Source organism: Engraulis encrasicolus, chromosome 8 (assembly GCF_034702125.1).
Source record: "Engraulis encrasicolus isolate BLACKSEA-1 chromosome 8, IST_EnEncr_1.0, whole genome shotgun sequence".
NCBI classification, from domain to species: domain Eukaryota; kingdom Metazoa; phylum Chordata; class Actinopteri; order Clupeiformes; family Engraulidae; genus Engraulis; species Engraulis encrasicolus.
This window is the reverse complement of record NC_085864.1, coordinates 43,661,708-43,677,852: the sequence shown is the minus strand read 5'-3', so window position 1 is coordinate 43,677,852 and position 16,145 is coordinate 43,661,708. Positions and strand designations below refer to the sequence as shown.

At 41.8% G+C, this 16,145-nt stretch overlaps 3 protein-coding genes across 3 annotated transcripts; 2 read left to right on the top strand and 1 right to left on the bottom strand.

Moving 5' to 3' along the window:
• Window positions 1-1,432: 1,432 nt before the first annotated feature.
• Window positions 1,433-2,392, top strand: LOC134453908 (olfactory receptor 52Z1P-like). Its single transcript, XM_063204657.1, has one exon. It carries the CDS (start codon window positions 1,433-1,435, stop codon window positions 2,390-2,392), a length of 960 nt encoding a protein of 319 aa, XP_063060727.1.
• Window positions 2,393-6,307: 3,915 nt separating this feature from the next.
• LOC134453907 (olfactory receptor 52Z1P-like) lies at window positions 6,308-7,258 on the bottom strand. Its single transcript, XM_063204656.1, has one exon. The coding sequence runs from the start codon at window positions 7,256-7,258 to the stop codon at window positions 6,308-6,310; it is 951 nt and encodes a 316-aa protein (XP_063060726.1).
• A 1,885-nt stretch (window positions 7,259-9,143) lies between these two features.
• Window positions 9,144-12,275, top strand: LOC134453718 (vacuolar protein sorting-associated protein 37B-like). The gene is made up of 4 exons (XM_063204499.1): window positions 9,144-9,479; window positions 10,634-10,805; window positions 10,998-11,077; window positions 11,665-12,275. Exons 1-4 carry the CDS (start codon window positions 9,357-9,359, stop codon window positions 12,133-12,135), a joined length of 846 nt encoding a protein of 281 aa, XP_063060569.1. The 5' UTR covers window positions 9,144-9,356; the 3' UTR covers window positions 12,136-12,275.
• The last annotated feature ends 3,870 nt before the right edge of the window (window positions 12,276-16,145 follow it).

Here is a 16,145-nt window from a genome sequence, read left to right as displayed (position 1 = left end):
CCGTACAGCTCTAGGGTGATTTCTTTCTGTTCTCATGATTATCAAATCCCTACAAAAGGTCAAATCTTGTATAGAACCCCAGACAGGCTGATGGATAGTCATTTTGTATTCCTCGCATTTTGGAAGAAATGCATCAACAGCTGGGTCATTAATACTCAGTCTCTTTCTTGTGGCTTTGCAGCCCATTTAATCTTTGTTCAGGTCTAAAATCGTGTCCCTGATATAATTTAACCGCTCTTTGGTCTTTCCCATGCTGGTGAGGTTGGAGTGTGACTGATTCACTCATACTATGGACTGATTCTGCTGATTCAATGTGTCTTTTATGCATGTTAGTATGTACAGGTGTCTTTAATTCAGATGACAAGTTGATCGGAAGTGCCCATCTGGTCTGTGGGCCTGGAACTGTAATCAGTTGTCAGGGGATCAAATACTTATTTGGCTCGATGAAATGGAAATAAATTAATATATATTCTCTTCAGTTAATTTCTGGATTTTCTTTTTGATATTCTGTCTCTCCATATTAGAATACATATTATCATAACATTTATTGACTGATCATGTCTTTGTTAGTAGGCAAACCAACAAAATCAGCAAGGGATCAAATACATATTGGACTCACTGTAAGTACACTATCTTTTTGGGAGCATCAGTTTGCCAGTGGCCCAGAGCCATTCGGGTCTCCTGTGGTGTTTGGCATAGAGACTCACTGGAGCCGTTCAAGCCACCTGACTAGCTAACCTTCAAATCACAACAGACAAACTCACCGTACAGTTATTATGTCCTTTGGTCGATTGTACTACAATGTATTGTTTTTAGTTTTGTACTGATTGTCTCTAGCAATGCTGGCTGAGGGCTGTATAAATAGGCTGATTACTGAATAGCTGCTATTGTACGGTACATGTGTGTAATGGTTATTGCAGTAGGTATTTACAGTAGACTGTGTAATGTATTTTGTAAATAGGGTCTTAACAGGAAACGTGAGCTGTGATAGTAGATTCACTAAATCTTAATATGGGATAATAATAATATGGCACTGTGGATTTAAACTTCAAACTGAGACCAGAGATTCTTTAAGTATAGAGATATGCCAACATAATAGGTTTCTATGGGCACCTAACGCGACCAGGTTCCGGTCTGCCTAAAGGGCCGTGTCATAATGCTCCTACAATGAATAGAACAGTCCTTAGGTCTGCCTAGGTCTGCCTAAGGGGGGCCATAATAGAACCAGGAAACAATGGGCCAATGGAACCTCTCTCTCTCTACTCTCTCTGCTGAGACCCTGATGTACTGTATCATGCATATCTGTGTAACAGCAATGTGTCTACTGTGTGTGTGTGTGTGTGTGGGTGGGTGGGTGTGTGTGTGTGTGTGTGCATGCGTGCGTGCGTGTCTTTCTTTTGGTAGGTGGTAGGGGTAAATCTTAACACCTGAGATGGACTACAGACCAGGCAATAACTCCCACAAGGTCTTCTACCTGACAGGATTCACCAGCCTCGGGGAGCACCGGCGCCTGCTCTCCATTCCTTTCCTCTTCCTTTTGCTTTACATGACTGCAGCCAATGGCATTGTCACCTTTGTCATCGCAACGCAGAAAAAGCTGCATGAACCCATGTATCTATTAATAGGATCCCTAACACTGACATGCTTCTTCTTTCCAATGTTTATTCTACCAAGGATGGTGATTAGTTTTGCGTCAGGCAGAAACGATGTCCGCAAAGAGGAATGCCTCATACAAATGTTTTTGGTGCACTGGTGCGGTTGTTTTCAGAGTAGCATTCTCCTCCAGATGGCTGTCGATCGATTTTTTGCCATATGTTGGCCTTTGAGATACCACAGCATTGTCAACCTGAGAAACTCCATCATTTTCACGGCTGCCCTCGCCTTCCGTAACACCCTGACCATTGTGGTGAAAGTGGGCTTGTTCATCCCACTGACTTTTTGCCACACGGACACAATCTACCACTGCCTGTGCGAACACACCTCGCTTGTTAAACTGGGCTGTGGAAATGTACTGCGTAACTACATGGCTGGCACCGTGGCCTTCGCTCTCACCACCAGCGACTGCATTCTCATCGCTCTGACCTACATCATCGTTTTCATAGTCATCTTCACCAATCCGTCGGGGGAGTCCCGTCAAAAAGCCATCCACACCTGCACCACGCATTTGACAGTGATCTGCGTCGCCTACTCCAGTGTTTTGGTTGCGTTCATTGGATACAGGGTGCCCACGGTGCCCCCTGATTTAAAGGTTTTGTCCAGTTTAGGGTACCTCCTCATACCCAGCTCTTGTAATCCCATTATTTACGGCATGAGGACAAAAGAGATTAAAGTTCATGTGATTCAACTGTTCAAGTCCGACAAGGTGGATAGTGAGAAGAGCCGAGAAGGGTAGCTTACACTCAGAAGTGAGTCAATTCACACCTGCCAGACTGTTAAAGAGTGTTTGCACTGTTGCACTGTAGATGTTCTTTATAAATGAAATGTACTTATTTACTGTATTTTCTTTTCTCTATAAAGTACTGGGTTAACAAGCAACAACCAGTCTGATCTGCAGGCCTCCAGGCTAAGCTGTAGGCCACACAGCTCAATTATAATTGCAACTGTTTCGAGTACCATAACTGGCCACACAAGTGAAGAATTGCTCATTAAAATGGCCGGTATAATTGGTCCCAGTGCTATGATATCATGTCTCTGCACAGTTTCATTTTACAACTGATTATGTGTTATGGAGGTCCTTGACTGTTTATGTCGCGCTGGGCACTAAGCAGCTGACCATTCCGAAGAGATACACCAGTTAGGGAAGAAACAAAACAACATATAATGACGCCAAGTTCCAGTAATTATTACCCACAGGCCTGTTTCATCATTCCCTACAGTCAGGGAAAATGTTTGCTGTTTAAATGGTCTGTCTCCCGGGCTGTCTGCTATACACAAACTAGAAATGCAAATATCATTATTAAAAACGTTGTCCGATGCTAACAGGCTACTAGATAGCTAGCAGATAGGTGCTGAGGTACTTTACAGTAACTGTCATAATTATATTCTTGGAAACATAATATATAAAAAAATAAATATAATCTATTCTACCTTACTAGAGTGGTGTAGTTGACAAAGTAAAAAAACATTTTTATTTACTCAAAGAAAAGCATTTAGTAGGCCTATATATATTTAGTAGTATATTTCAAATGAATATGAACTCTGCTATGTACCAGATAACATGCAGTATTTGAAAAGTTTATGGCCCTGTCCTGTCTGTATTGGCTGGGCACTGGTCTGCTACGCCGGCGACCTGGGTTGGAGTTCGGCCCAGGTCAGTGGTGTAGTCTACTTTTTTATTGTGGGTATACTGTATATTTGAGATTTCTTTGAAGTGGGTATACTGTATATATTTTTGCCATTCAAAACAATGGGTCAATCAATTTTAAGTGGGGATACTGAAATCCCTGAAATTTAGACGTGGGTATACTCCGTATACCTGCGTTCTGTGTAGACTACACCACTGGTCCAGGTCATTTGCCGAGCCCTCCTCGTCTCTCTCTCCCCACTCACTTCCTGTGACCTTCTGAACTGTCCTGTCACAAAAATAAAAGCTTAATGGCCAAAAAATATAACACACTTCTCTGTGCACAGAAGCTGTGAAGGCTCCAATGCAAGCTGGCAAATGTTCCAAGAAAAAATACATCAAAGGAGAAATGCTGTGCCTACTGTAGCTGACCTTTGCTGAGTGTCAACCATTGATGCAATTTTCAACAATAAACCTTATAAGTCAGAAGGCTGCTGAGTGAATTTTAAATAAAGCATTTGCACGTACCAGAAATTTGCTTGTATTCAGTTTTTAATGAAAATGTTGCTGAATAAGACATATATTTGACATTCCGTCTTCACAAAAGTATGAAGGTGTTGTGAAATACAAGTCACTGCATTGCTTATAAGCTGGATGTCCATAATGACATACAGTATTTTTCTCCCAGTCAAAATATTTAATTTTTGATACTTTATATAGCCTACTTTATATACTTAGATTTACTGTTCTTTTGGGGGCTTTCCCTTTATTCAGTTAGGACAGTGAGAGGGCAGACAGGAAGCAATTGGGAAAGAGAGATGGTATAGGGTTGGGAAATGACCCAGGCCAGATTTGAACCCTGGGTAATGCTGCATGTAGCCCATATATGGTCAGGTGAATTAGTGCACTGCACCACGACACCCCCAGTTTTATATACTTATTTATATACTGCACCAGACAGGCAATACGGCCATGTTAACACGACATTCTCTTCTTCCTCTGCCTTCCTGCTTTTTCTGCCTCTCCTCTATACCTCTCCTTTTAAATCTATCTCTAACAATGTTTTTTTCCCATTTGTTAAGCACTTTGAGTTACATGCCTTGTATGACACAGTGCTATACAAATACAATTATTATTATTATTATTATTATTATTATTATTATTATTATTATTATTAACACGGGCCTGTGCATAGCCAGTTATATTGCACAGAAATGCCAAAACTAGGCCAATCTCTTCCATTTCAGATCAGAGGCAATGCAAAGCAGGCATTTAATGGCTTGATTGGGATGGATTTAAACCAATGACACACTAGGCCATAAGCAATTGTAGTTACCCCTTTCCTCCTTTCCTCTGAACTTGTTGCGACGCAAGGCTTGACATCATCGATGATAAAAGCTTTTAATCAGTATCTTACAAAAACATCATTCAGACATCATTGACTCATTTGCAGCCAGGTTGTTGAATGCAGGACAGCCTCTCTGCGCTGCTTGACAGCAGGGGACCTTTTCTATGCTCTTTACGGAGGACAAGGGGCATAGAGGCCACAGGCCAGTGGGCAGAGGAGAGGACCAGAGAAACGAGAATGACTTGCAGCCTGGTCCTGGCTCCGTTGGTTGCCAAGTCAGAGGAAACAGTGGTCTGTACACAGGGCTGGATTAAGATTGCCTGGGGCCCCTAGGCTACAAGTGTCTGTGGCCCCCACCTGAAGGCACATTTCCATCAAATTGACATAGAGAGTGTAATAATTATGAGCTAGGAATTGAGGATAACATATTTCAAAATTGCATCCTCTCACAATTCTACAATATTTCAGGGCTGGTGGGGCGACATATCGGCTGCAGTCATATCTAGCCTGCATTAATCCGGCCCTGTCTGTACTACAGACACATTTGATATGCGTTAGGCCAGCCCTTTGACACAGTCTCTAAATACAGTATCTTAGCCTGTAAACGCTCAGAAGAGTGTTTGTAGTTGCAATGGACATATAGGCCTACTGTGTATTCTCAATGAGAGAGAACCTTTTCGACAACAGCGTTTTTATGATTTTGACCAGACATTTTTATGTGAGTTTGGTAGTTGCTTGCATATTCATGTAGGTTAATTTGTGTGAAGGCATTTGTCATTAATGATTTCTCACAATTATGAACTGATTTAACACGGTAGGAAGTGGATATTAAAACTTTATTCAAATAAATCCTTGCAAGCATTTACATTTTCAAGTCATCAATTCACAACATTTCCAAAAACTATGAGCATTTTTTTTTTAAAAATCATGCACTATGTGGCACTGTGTTTGCAGATAATGTAGCAAAAATAATATTCGCCATAGACATGTTGAATAAAATTAACTTAACGACGTGCACTTAACACTTTCAACAGATGTCTGGCATCTGACCATTCTAATGGGGGCATGGTTTGTTTAATTTTGTTTACAAATGTCATATCAAAAGTTAACATCAGCAGACACACAGCAGTAACTTTTGAGATGCTTTTTGCGGCATGTTGTTGAAATTGGCAGGAATTCTCCTTTAAATGGCCAGACACTTTCAAAGGTTAGAGAGAAATCCTTTACAGAGTTAAATATTTTCATTTCATACAAAATCTTTGAACAAGAAATCTTGTTAAAGCAACATACATTGTCACTCAAAGAGAGCTAAATGGAGACGGGCCACTCCTGCTAACTAAACTGACTTTGTACATTTACCCATGGAGAGCCACTCCCTACCCAATGAAGTGCCACTCACTTACTACATTAAGACCAGCTGACCTAGGCATGATTATTTTAGCATTGCATGAACTAGACCTACTTAGTGTTACTTTAAGAATGGAAATTAAGTCTCCATATCAGGTGCTTTCACAGTTCGGAAAATTATATTACTATGTCACCAGCTAAAAGTATGTCTACAGCTTTGCATTCATTTGTGTATAACACTGGGATAAGCTTCTGTTTGCATAGCAAATAAAATTCTCAATGACAAACAATGTCTCTGTAGAACGACAGATGATTTGACAGCTTTCCTGTCAGCTTTTCTCATCCTCCACTTTATCAGATTTGAACACCTTCAGCACTTGCACTTTAATTTCTTTTGTCCTAATCCCATAGATTACTGGATTAAAACAGCTGGGAATGAGGAGGTATGCTAAACTCAACAGAGTTCTGACATCAGGTGGAACGCCACTCACTCTGTACCCGACAAAAGCACACATAACACTCACATAGGCAATGCCGAGTACGGTTAAGTGTGTGCCGCAGGTGTGGATGGCTTTCTGCCTGGACTCCCCTGAGGAGCTGGTAAAGATGACAATGAAAATGACAATGTAAGTGGCAGCGATGAAAACACAGTCTCCGCTGGTTAGGGAGAAAGCTACAGTAATGGCAATGTAGTTGCGCGCTATATTGCCACACGCCAGCATCACAACCGAGGAGTGCTCACACAGACAATGATGGATGGTATTCGTGTGGCAAAACGTGAGCGGGATGAACAAGCCCACTTTCACGACAATAGTCAACGTGTTACGAAAGGCGAGGAGAGCAGTGAATATCACAGAGTTTCTCAGGTTGACAATGTTGTGGTATCGCAGAGGCCAGCAAATGGCAAAAAATCTATCTAGAGCCATCTGCAGTAGAATGCTACTTTGAAAACAGCCACAGTAGTGCAGCAAAAACATTTGTATCAGACATTCGTCTTTGGTGATGTTATTTTTGCCAGACGCAAAACTAACCACCATCCTGGGAAGAAAAAATATTGGGAAGAAGAAACTTAGAAGGGTCAGAGATCCTATTAATGCATACATGGGTTCATGCAGTTTTTTCTGTGTGGCGATGACAAACGTGATAATGCCATTGGCTGCAGTCATGTAAAGCAAAAGGAAGAGGAAAGGAATGGAGAGCAGGCGCCGGTGCTCCCCGAGGCTGGTGAATCCTGTCAGGTAGAAGACCTTGTGGGAGTTATTGCCTGGTCTGTAGTCCATCTCAGGTGTTAACACGCGGCTCTGACACCTTGCAATGAGAGAAGCGTAGACATTAATATGACAGTTGTAGAGGTAAGACAGATTTGCAGAGAATTTTGGATTTCACCAGAGAGAATACAGAAGGAGAATTTACTATCTCTGATTTCATTGGTAGATTCTAACAGTCTCATGTTGCACTTTGTAGAATGGAGAGAAATAAAACAAACGTCACAATCAAAAGTCACATAGTAGCCTAATAAGATTTCAAAATTTTCACCCAAATGACCACACTATTACACAATATGCAGATGATACAGTACTACATGAATGCAAAGACCATGAACACTTTCTTTAACAGCCTTCCAATAGCCTGAGGTAACAAAGCATCAAATACATTGCTATACGCCTACAACATGTACCTGAAAAGATTTGTGACATTAGTTTAATCAGGCACAAATTAATGCTTTAGCCAGGAGGCTGCCGTGATTCAAGCCGAATGTGTTAACCCCAAACAACAATGAAGACCTGATTACTGCTCTGTCCAGCAGTAACTGAAGCCAATGAGACACGAGGGGACTCTAAAATACCATGTGTAGCTCTCCCTTGATACCTCTCGCGGCTCTGCGCGGTTCCCAAACTTTTACCCCTGCGCACCCCCTTTTACATTTCAATGTGGTTTGCGCACCCCCTAAACCAATGTTACACAGCCGCACATTTTGGGCAATCCTCATTTCCAATAGACCTGACGGTTTTTTTTGCCATCATTAATGGGACTTGTTGCATAACAAGTCTGGGAGTTATAAATGACACTTCAGCTGGATCCTTCCAGCATACAATTCACCAAAAAACAATTAGAAACTAATGTTCCTTTGTGTAAAAACCCACATCTAAGCCATTGCTCTCCTCAACTCGCGCACCCCCTTGTAGCAGGTCGCGCACCCCCAGGGGTGCATGCACCCCAGTTTGGGAAACCCTGGCTTGGTGTACAGGGGTTAGACAAAATAATGAAAACACCTGTCATTTTGCATCCACAGCCATTTTGCATCTGTCATTTTGCATCCACAGTTAATCCTGTTGGATGTGATTCATCCTTCTTGGTGGTATGCACGCAGACATACCTACCGTGGCTCTTGATACATCACAAAGACTTGCTGTCTCGGTCAAAGTTGCAACAGTTACATGCGCACCAAGAATTTCTCCTTTTTGAACTCTGATATGTCAATCATAATGTGTGCATTGCAAGATTTTGAGCAAAGCTGTGCTCTTACCCTGCTAAATGAATCTTCACACTTCACCTTATTGGTGCAATGTGCCAATAATGAAGATTAGCCAACAGGCTGGTCCACTTGAGTCATGAAACTTCACACTCTAAAATGACAGGTGTTTCCATTATTTTGTCTAACCCCTGTATAGGCCTATTCAATTAAACATTCATGTCGAGTATGATATGCTGTAGGCCTATACTGCTGCCAGGGACACACATCCTCACCATCCATTTCTACTGCATAGTTCCCCAAATGTGTTTTTTTCCTTTTCGTTACACTTATGTAATTGTCTTGATCTTTTTTTTTTACTCATTTGTTTTTTGCCACTGCTGTGTGTAGTTGAACCAGAGCATTTAAAAAATGTAGGCCTATTATTGATCCATTATTTGTGTGCGTGTGCGTGTGTGTATGGGAGGGGGGGCAATAGGACAGCCTAATAGAATCCTTTCAGTTTATTAAATACAGTTTTAAATGAATAGGGCCTATCTGAAAAATACGTCAAAACAATTCAAATATTGAATAAATTGCTAGTTTGAAATGCACGTGATAGGTCCATTTCATTTTCATTAGGCTTATGGTAGGCCTATTAGCAAAGAACACGAGTTGTTGACAAAGTGTGGGGTTTTTTTTTCTACACTGTTGCCTGTCATTTCGTCGCCATTGTCGCAAGTTGATGATAGATTTTGCCACATGGTTCCCTGAGCGCGCCTGCAGGCTACACAAAGCTCTCTACTTGGACAAGATGAGACACTCGCATAGACCCAGAACAGAGCAGTAAACGAATTAAAGCCAACAGAGTTTGTCCGCAACAAGTAATGTGTGAAGTCCATAATTTACGCTGATGTAGAAGAATAATGACGCGCTCTAGGGACTTCAATTTGAACTTGGATCGGCTCAAACTTCTCAGCGTCGTCGAGCTGCGCGACCTGCTTGAGGATGAAGAGAGAATCCAGCATATCATAAAGACTAGCCTTAAGGTAGGTCACTTTCAGCCATGTAGGGGAGACCGGGGCTGGTTCGATCAATTTTCATTCTCATTTATTTTTCTCTGCCTTTACAAAGTTTTACAGCTGTCAAATGGTGATTGACTGAAAGAGTCATGTCTCCTCTATAAGATACATGCATATAATGTCAACAAACGATCCCTTGTTTCGAGTAATAAGCAATGTAATTGTCACTGAGAAATTGATCGAACCTGCCCCGTGCCGGGGCAGGTTCGATCAGTAGTCGGGGCTGGTTTGATCACAGGCCTAACTAAATTATAATGTGAAATAGCAAGCAGATAGCTTGATAAATTAATAAAGGCATGTCTTTTTACCATGGTTTCTTATAAAGATCAGCTTGAATGCAAAGATAGAAATGTTTAATTGGCTAATGATTAAATAATCATAAAAATATCACTAAACTTGTTAAAAACCTAAGCTGTTGAACATATTACTGTCAAAAAAGGTCAAACAACATGTCACATTCAACATTTAACCTTATTTGGCTATTTTCAGTTCAATTCCATATTCCTTTCATGTTTCTGAAAAATTACATAGACCCCCATTGTAGTGCCATATAATGGAAGTCAATGGAATCCATTGATCGAACCTGCCCCGACATTAGTGATCGAACCTGCCCCGGACATTTGAGTCACAGATTTTTTCACAAAAGCTGTTACCCTGCTTGAATCAATCATCTGATGATCTCAAACTTTGTTTTGATTTATAGCTGAGTCCCTTAACAGTCAATCAAAATGTGTTTCATCTTTTTATCTTTAACTGTCACTTTTCTGGGAGGTGTTGAGTGGAATGTGTAAAATCCACGGAATGACACCCCAAAACTGAAAAGTTGCTCTCACCTCAAGGGTTAATGACTTTGATAACTCCAATGTAGGTTGACTTATTCTAGTCCAAATGGACATCATTTTGGTGTTGAAATTATCTCTCAGCACCTCTTAGTGTAGTGGCAATCAACAATGATCATACTTGCCCCTGATCGGACCAGCCCCGGTCTCCCCTAGCCTAGAGGTTTAAATACGGTGTAATCTTCTGGAAAGAAAGATAAAACGAACCATAAAATTAAACTGTACGGTATTACATTTCATCGTTTTACATTTCCTGAAGTTCATTCTATCGTTGCGCTCTAGTGCCAGGTTGTCGAGCAGCACAAACGGATATTGCGTGCATCAAACCAAAGGTTGGCAGAGGTCAACTTATCCTTCCAGCCGTATCTCAGCTTTGGGAAACTACGACTGGTTGAGAGCTACCTGGAGCTTAGCAGAGTGAGAGCTGACATCAGACAAAAGCAGAAGAAAATGGGTGAGTATGGCAAATAAATGCAAAAATACATACATACATATACATACATACATACATACTGTATACATTACATACATACATACATACATACATACATACATACATACATACATACATACATACATACATACATACATACATACATACAGTGCATATTAAATTTCCCTTCCATCATGTTTTCACTTCCAACAGAAAAACTGCAGACATGGAAGCCAAGCTCAATTCAGACACTTCTCCGAAAAAAAGCTGGTCAAGCACGAGAGCAGTCAGAGGTAAGATATTGTATTCTGCATGGTGTGCTGCTGTACATTGCCATTCGACAGACAGACAGACAGACAGACAGACAGACAGACAGATTAATGGCCACTTCAAATTCATCCGAGGGCCGCAAAAGTCCTCCGAGGGCCGTACTATGAACACAAACCAGGTTTTCTTCCTGCATTTTAGGCCGTTACTGAAGGCAGCCACCTTTAAAACAGACCCCACCTTCTATAGGGCCCCTGAATATAGCTTAATTGTATTGCAAATGTACAATATTTTCTACGATTATTTTACTTAAGTTGTGATAGGCCAGCGCTCATCTGTTTAGAAGGTGCAGGATTCAGTAGAAATTTCAGTATAAAAAGAAGACAATCCGCACACTTCAGGTCTATTTTTGTGCAAAGAAGCTTTACTTGACTTGCAAGCTTTCGGTCCTTAGACCTTCATCAGGCAGATAAGGCCGGATAAAACGGAAATGGCCCTTGAGATAGGTCCCCCACCCCTGTTGTAGATGGATGGATGGATGGATGGATGGATGGATGGATGGATGGATGGATGGATGGATAGATTTTAGCAGATTTGTCTTCCACTCATACAGAAACTCCAGAAAAGATTCATGGGTGAAAGGATGACGCTGGAGAGGTTTGTGGAGTCTTATCAGTTCATCCGCAAGCTCTACCACATCCGGATGGTGAAGAACGAGAAAATGAAGGACTTCTTGTCTGACCGTCTAGTGAGCAACGAAGGAAAGCCCCCTGTGCATTGCTGCTGTCTCTGGCGCCACACGGAGGTGACATGCAACTTTTGTGGTCATGTTGGTTCAGGCGTGACTTCACCTGATGTCCACCGACACCTCAGCCCATGCCTTGTCAAAATGCCATACCTTCCACCGCTGGACTGCCATGTTTACCATTCGAACTCCTTAGAGAGGCCCACTGCACCTGTAGACCTGACACATCCATTGGCTGGAGCGAGGGTTTGTGGGCAGCCGTTTAGGTGGCCAGCGAGACCAGTGCGCTTGCAGAGATTGCAACCACAGCCAAGGGATTACAAGAGGCCCCCCAAATAATAAATCAAGAAGATACTGTTACAGTTAAGCTAGAATGCAACAATGATTTGATGCCGAGAGGACATTTTTGTGAACTCACTTGCATGTTTCAGTAATGTGCGACACACACTACTGAAACATGCAGGTGAGTTCACAAAAATGTAGGCTACTGTGTGTGTGTGTGTGTGTGTGTGTGTGTGTGTGTGTGTGTGTGTGTGTGTGTGTGTGTGTGTGTGTGTGTGTGTGTGCGTGCGCATGTGTGTAGGTTCAGTATCTTCTTTATATACTAAGTGTGGCAACACTTTGGGTAGCGTTTTGGAGAGCGCACACATCCAGATTGGACAGGTGCCGGACTTAAACACGATTAAACATGAAAAGAAGGAAGGTCCGCACACTGTTGCTGCTCCAGGTTTATTAACACGTTTCGACCGAAACGTTGTGTTAATAAACCTGGAGCAGCAACAGTGTGCAAACACTTTGGGTGTATTTTATTTCTTTAAATGTTTTTTTTTTATCTCACATCTCTGTAGGCCCATTTGTTATGTTTTCCGAGTCAGTAGAATATAGGTATGCAGTATAATGCTTTGCCTGTATAATTTATTTGGACTCAATAATAAATAAAAAAAAGATACTGTTACAGTTAGGATGCTGAACAGAAATTATTTGATGCCGAGAGGACATTTTTGTCAACTCATCTGCATGTTTGAGTGTGTGTGTGTGTGTGTAGGTTTAGTATCTGCTTTATATACTATGGTGGCGTATTTTATTCTTGAAATGTTTTCTATTCTGTTTCTGTTTTCTATTTCACATGCCTATATGTTATGTTTTCCGAGTCAGTAGAATATGCAGTATAATGCTTTGCCTGTATAATTGAATTGGACAGTATAATGGGTAGACATTATATTGAGCTCACACCCCCATGTTTGTCAGCATGCCACTGCTTGGGCATTTCACTGCCAACACTTGAAACTACAAACCCAGCTTAACCTCCCTGATACCTAGACGGACACAAATGTAGGTCAGCTAGTGCCCTCGGTCATTCATTGAACAGCTAGGCTGAAGCACATTCACGAGACAATCGTCACCAATGTAATCACATTTCATAAAATGTAATTGTTTGATGAGGGGAAAATGTTACAATTTTACATGGCAAGTTAACACATTTTATTTCCATCACTTTCTACTGCAACCACTAGCAGGGGAAGCTGACAAAGGGGTCACTTGTCCCGGGCCCAGGGATAGAAGGGGCCCAGAATTGGGTCCTCATTACATTGCATGTATTGGATAGGGGGCCCTTTCAAATAACTTTGTCTCGGGCCCGACAAAAGCTGTCAGCGGTCCTGCCACTAGTGCCGTTGGAGGTGGTAATAGGGCAAAAAATAAAAACAGTTCACTTTTAAAATAATTCTCCAGATATGTTTGCTGTGGTGATGGTGGCGTCACCAAGATTTAGACACTGGTGTCCTCTTGAAACGGCTGAAGTAGTTTTGGCTGTGCATGATGTGGATGGTAGTGTGACCCAGCTCAGACAGGGTTCCCCTCCAGCTCCCGTGGCTTCTGTGAGGGTCAGCCAAAGGTTTGGGCGACTCAATCAAGCCTGTCCTCCTAATTAGCTCCCCGGGGAGGATGCCTCTTATCTGGCCTGGCCCTGCTCTTAGTGGAGCGGCTACAGGAAAAATCGTGCAAATTATGATACAAGCTTGAAATTCGGCAGGTATGTGCTTAAGATCAATACAATCAAATCTACCCGATTTGCCACGTGAAATGGCGGCCATTTTCCAAGATGGCCGCCAAAAAAGAGCCCAGATATTGATTTATTGCATAGAATTGACATATAAAATTATGATACATGCATGATATTGAACATGTATGTGCTCAGGACCAACACAATTAAATCTACCTGATTTGCCACTTAAAATGGTGGCCATTTTCCAAGATGGCCGCCAAAGATAATGTCAGAAATTGATTTATTGCACAGAATTGACAAAGCAAATCCTATTACAAGCATGACATTCAACATGTATGTGCTCAAGACCAATGAAATCAAATCCACCTGATTTGCCACTTTAAATGGTGGCCATTTTCCAAGATGGCCGCCAAAAATACCTCAGTAATTGATGAATTGCATAGAATTGGCTTAGCAAATTATGATACAAGCATGAAATTCGACATGCATGAGCTCAAGACCAATGTAATTAAAGCTACCTGATTTGCCACTTGAAATTGTGGCCATTTTCCAAGATGGCCGCCAAGATCTCAGAAATTGATTTATTGCACACAATTGATCAATCAAATTACGATGTAGGCATGAAGTTCGACATAAATGTGCACAAGATCAATGTAATCAAATCCACCTGATTTGCCTCTTGAAATGGTGGCCATTTTTCAAGATGGCCGCCAAAAATACCGTAGATTACCATACCATAGATATTGAATTCTGCACACAGTTGACCAAGTAAGTTATTATACAAGTATGAAATGTTGTGTAAATGTCCTAACAAACAATACAAGAACATTTACCTGATTTACCACTTGAAATGGTAGCCATTTCACAATATGGGCTCCAAAAAGATTGAATTTAGCGCGGAATCCAGCAAGAGAATTACGCTAAAAGCTTCTAATTTTGTTTGTTTGTGCTATAGAGCAATATAATCAAATCTTCCTGACTTGCTGGACACTTGGAAATTTACGGTAATATGGCAGGAGGTGTTAGTGTATTTCAGGGGGCATTATCCTACACAGAGAAGAAATTGATAAAAGCACTATACACTACAGGGGGCTAGAATAGCTATGGCAGTGGTTGTCAACCTTTTGTGAACAAATGCCGCCTTGACCTCATAACAAGCCTCCCAACTCCCCCCCCCCCCCTTATTATAAAATAATGAAATAGACTAATTCCCCCCATTGACAACTAAGGGTGAATCCCATTACACCCCTTAGCCCTACGCCGATTCACTTTGCCTCCGTTTTGCGCGTCCACGTGTAAGCGTAGTGGCATCCCGATTCACGTTCAGACAGATGGGTAGGGGTTCGGCGAAGGGCTTTCATCCCTTCCGCCAAGAGATTTTCCAACACCTCACTGCACTGACAGAGGGCTTCGACAGATTTCCCTGAATGCATTGCGAGTACTACCTCCTCTCAGCTTTATCCTCCTCAACACCCCCCAGGACTCCCCAATACCCCCTGGGGGTCTGTAGAGTCCCCTTTGAGAAGCAGTAACCAAAAATGAATTTTGGACACAAATGCCTAGATGCACTGTCTGTCATTGAATTCCTTCTAAAGTTAAACCGTGCACTGTCATTTGTACAACACTCATTTTGCACACTGTGAAGTTTGAACACCCCTATGCCTTCCCCTTGCCCCTCGTCCCTTCAAACCTTGAAACGCAACCCCTACGAATTGAGACACCCCTTCAACAATCCCGGCATGACACCCATAGCATTCAAAAAACAGCCTCTCGATGGTTAAACCAACAATATTACTTGTAATCACTCGGACAACAATTTTAAAAAAGGACAACGGTGTTGCATGACCCTTGCAATTCCTTCACGACTTCCATGCATTAAGTAGACATTAATAGCAATTTTTTCATGCACGTTTCCTGGAGAAAATAACCCATTGAGACAATGTTTAACTTAGTACAATGCAACATTTATTACAACAGTAAAAACATAAATTACATAAAGTACTTATTTTTGCGTGCTTTTGTGGATGCCGACCTTTTTTAAAGACATTCACAATGCATTTGGGGGAAATAGGTCTTACCCCTCCGTTTGAAGTCTTCCTCTGGAAAATCTCTATTTGAAGGGGTAGAAAGCCCCTTACCCCTACCCCTACCCCTCTGTCTTAATGTGAATTCGGACAGCCCTACGCCTATGAACGTGCAAAACGGGGGGTAAGGGGAAAGGCGTAGGGCTAAAGCCTGGTTTATGCTCAGAATCAAAGTTGTCTGTGCGATGATGCAGACAGCCACGCAGTTATTTTTACCACCTCTGCCGTCACTTGGTGTGCACCTGAAGATGTGACTGCCC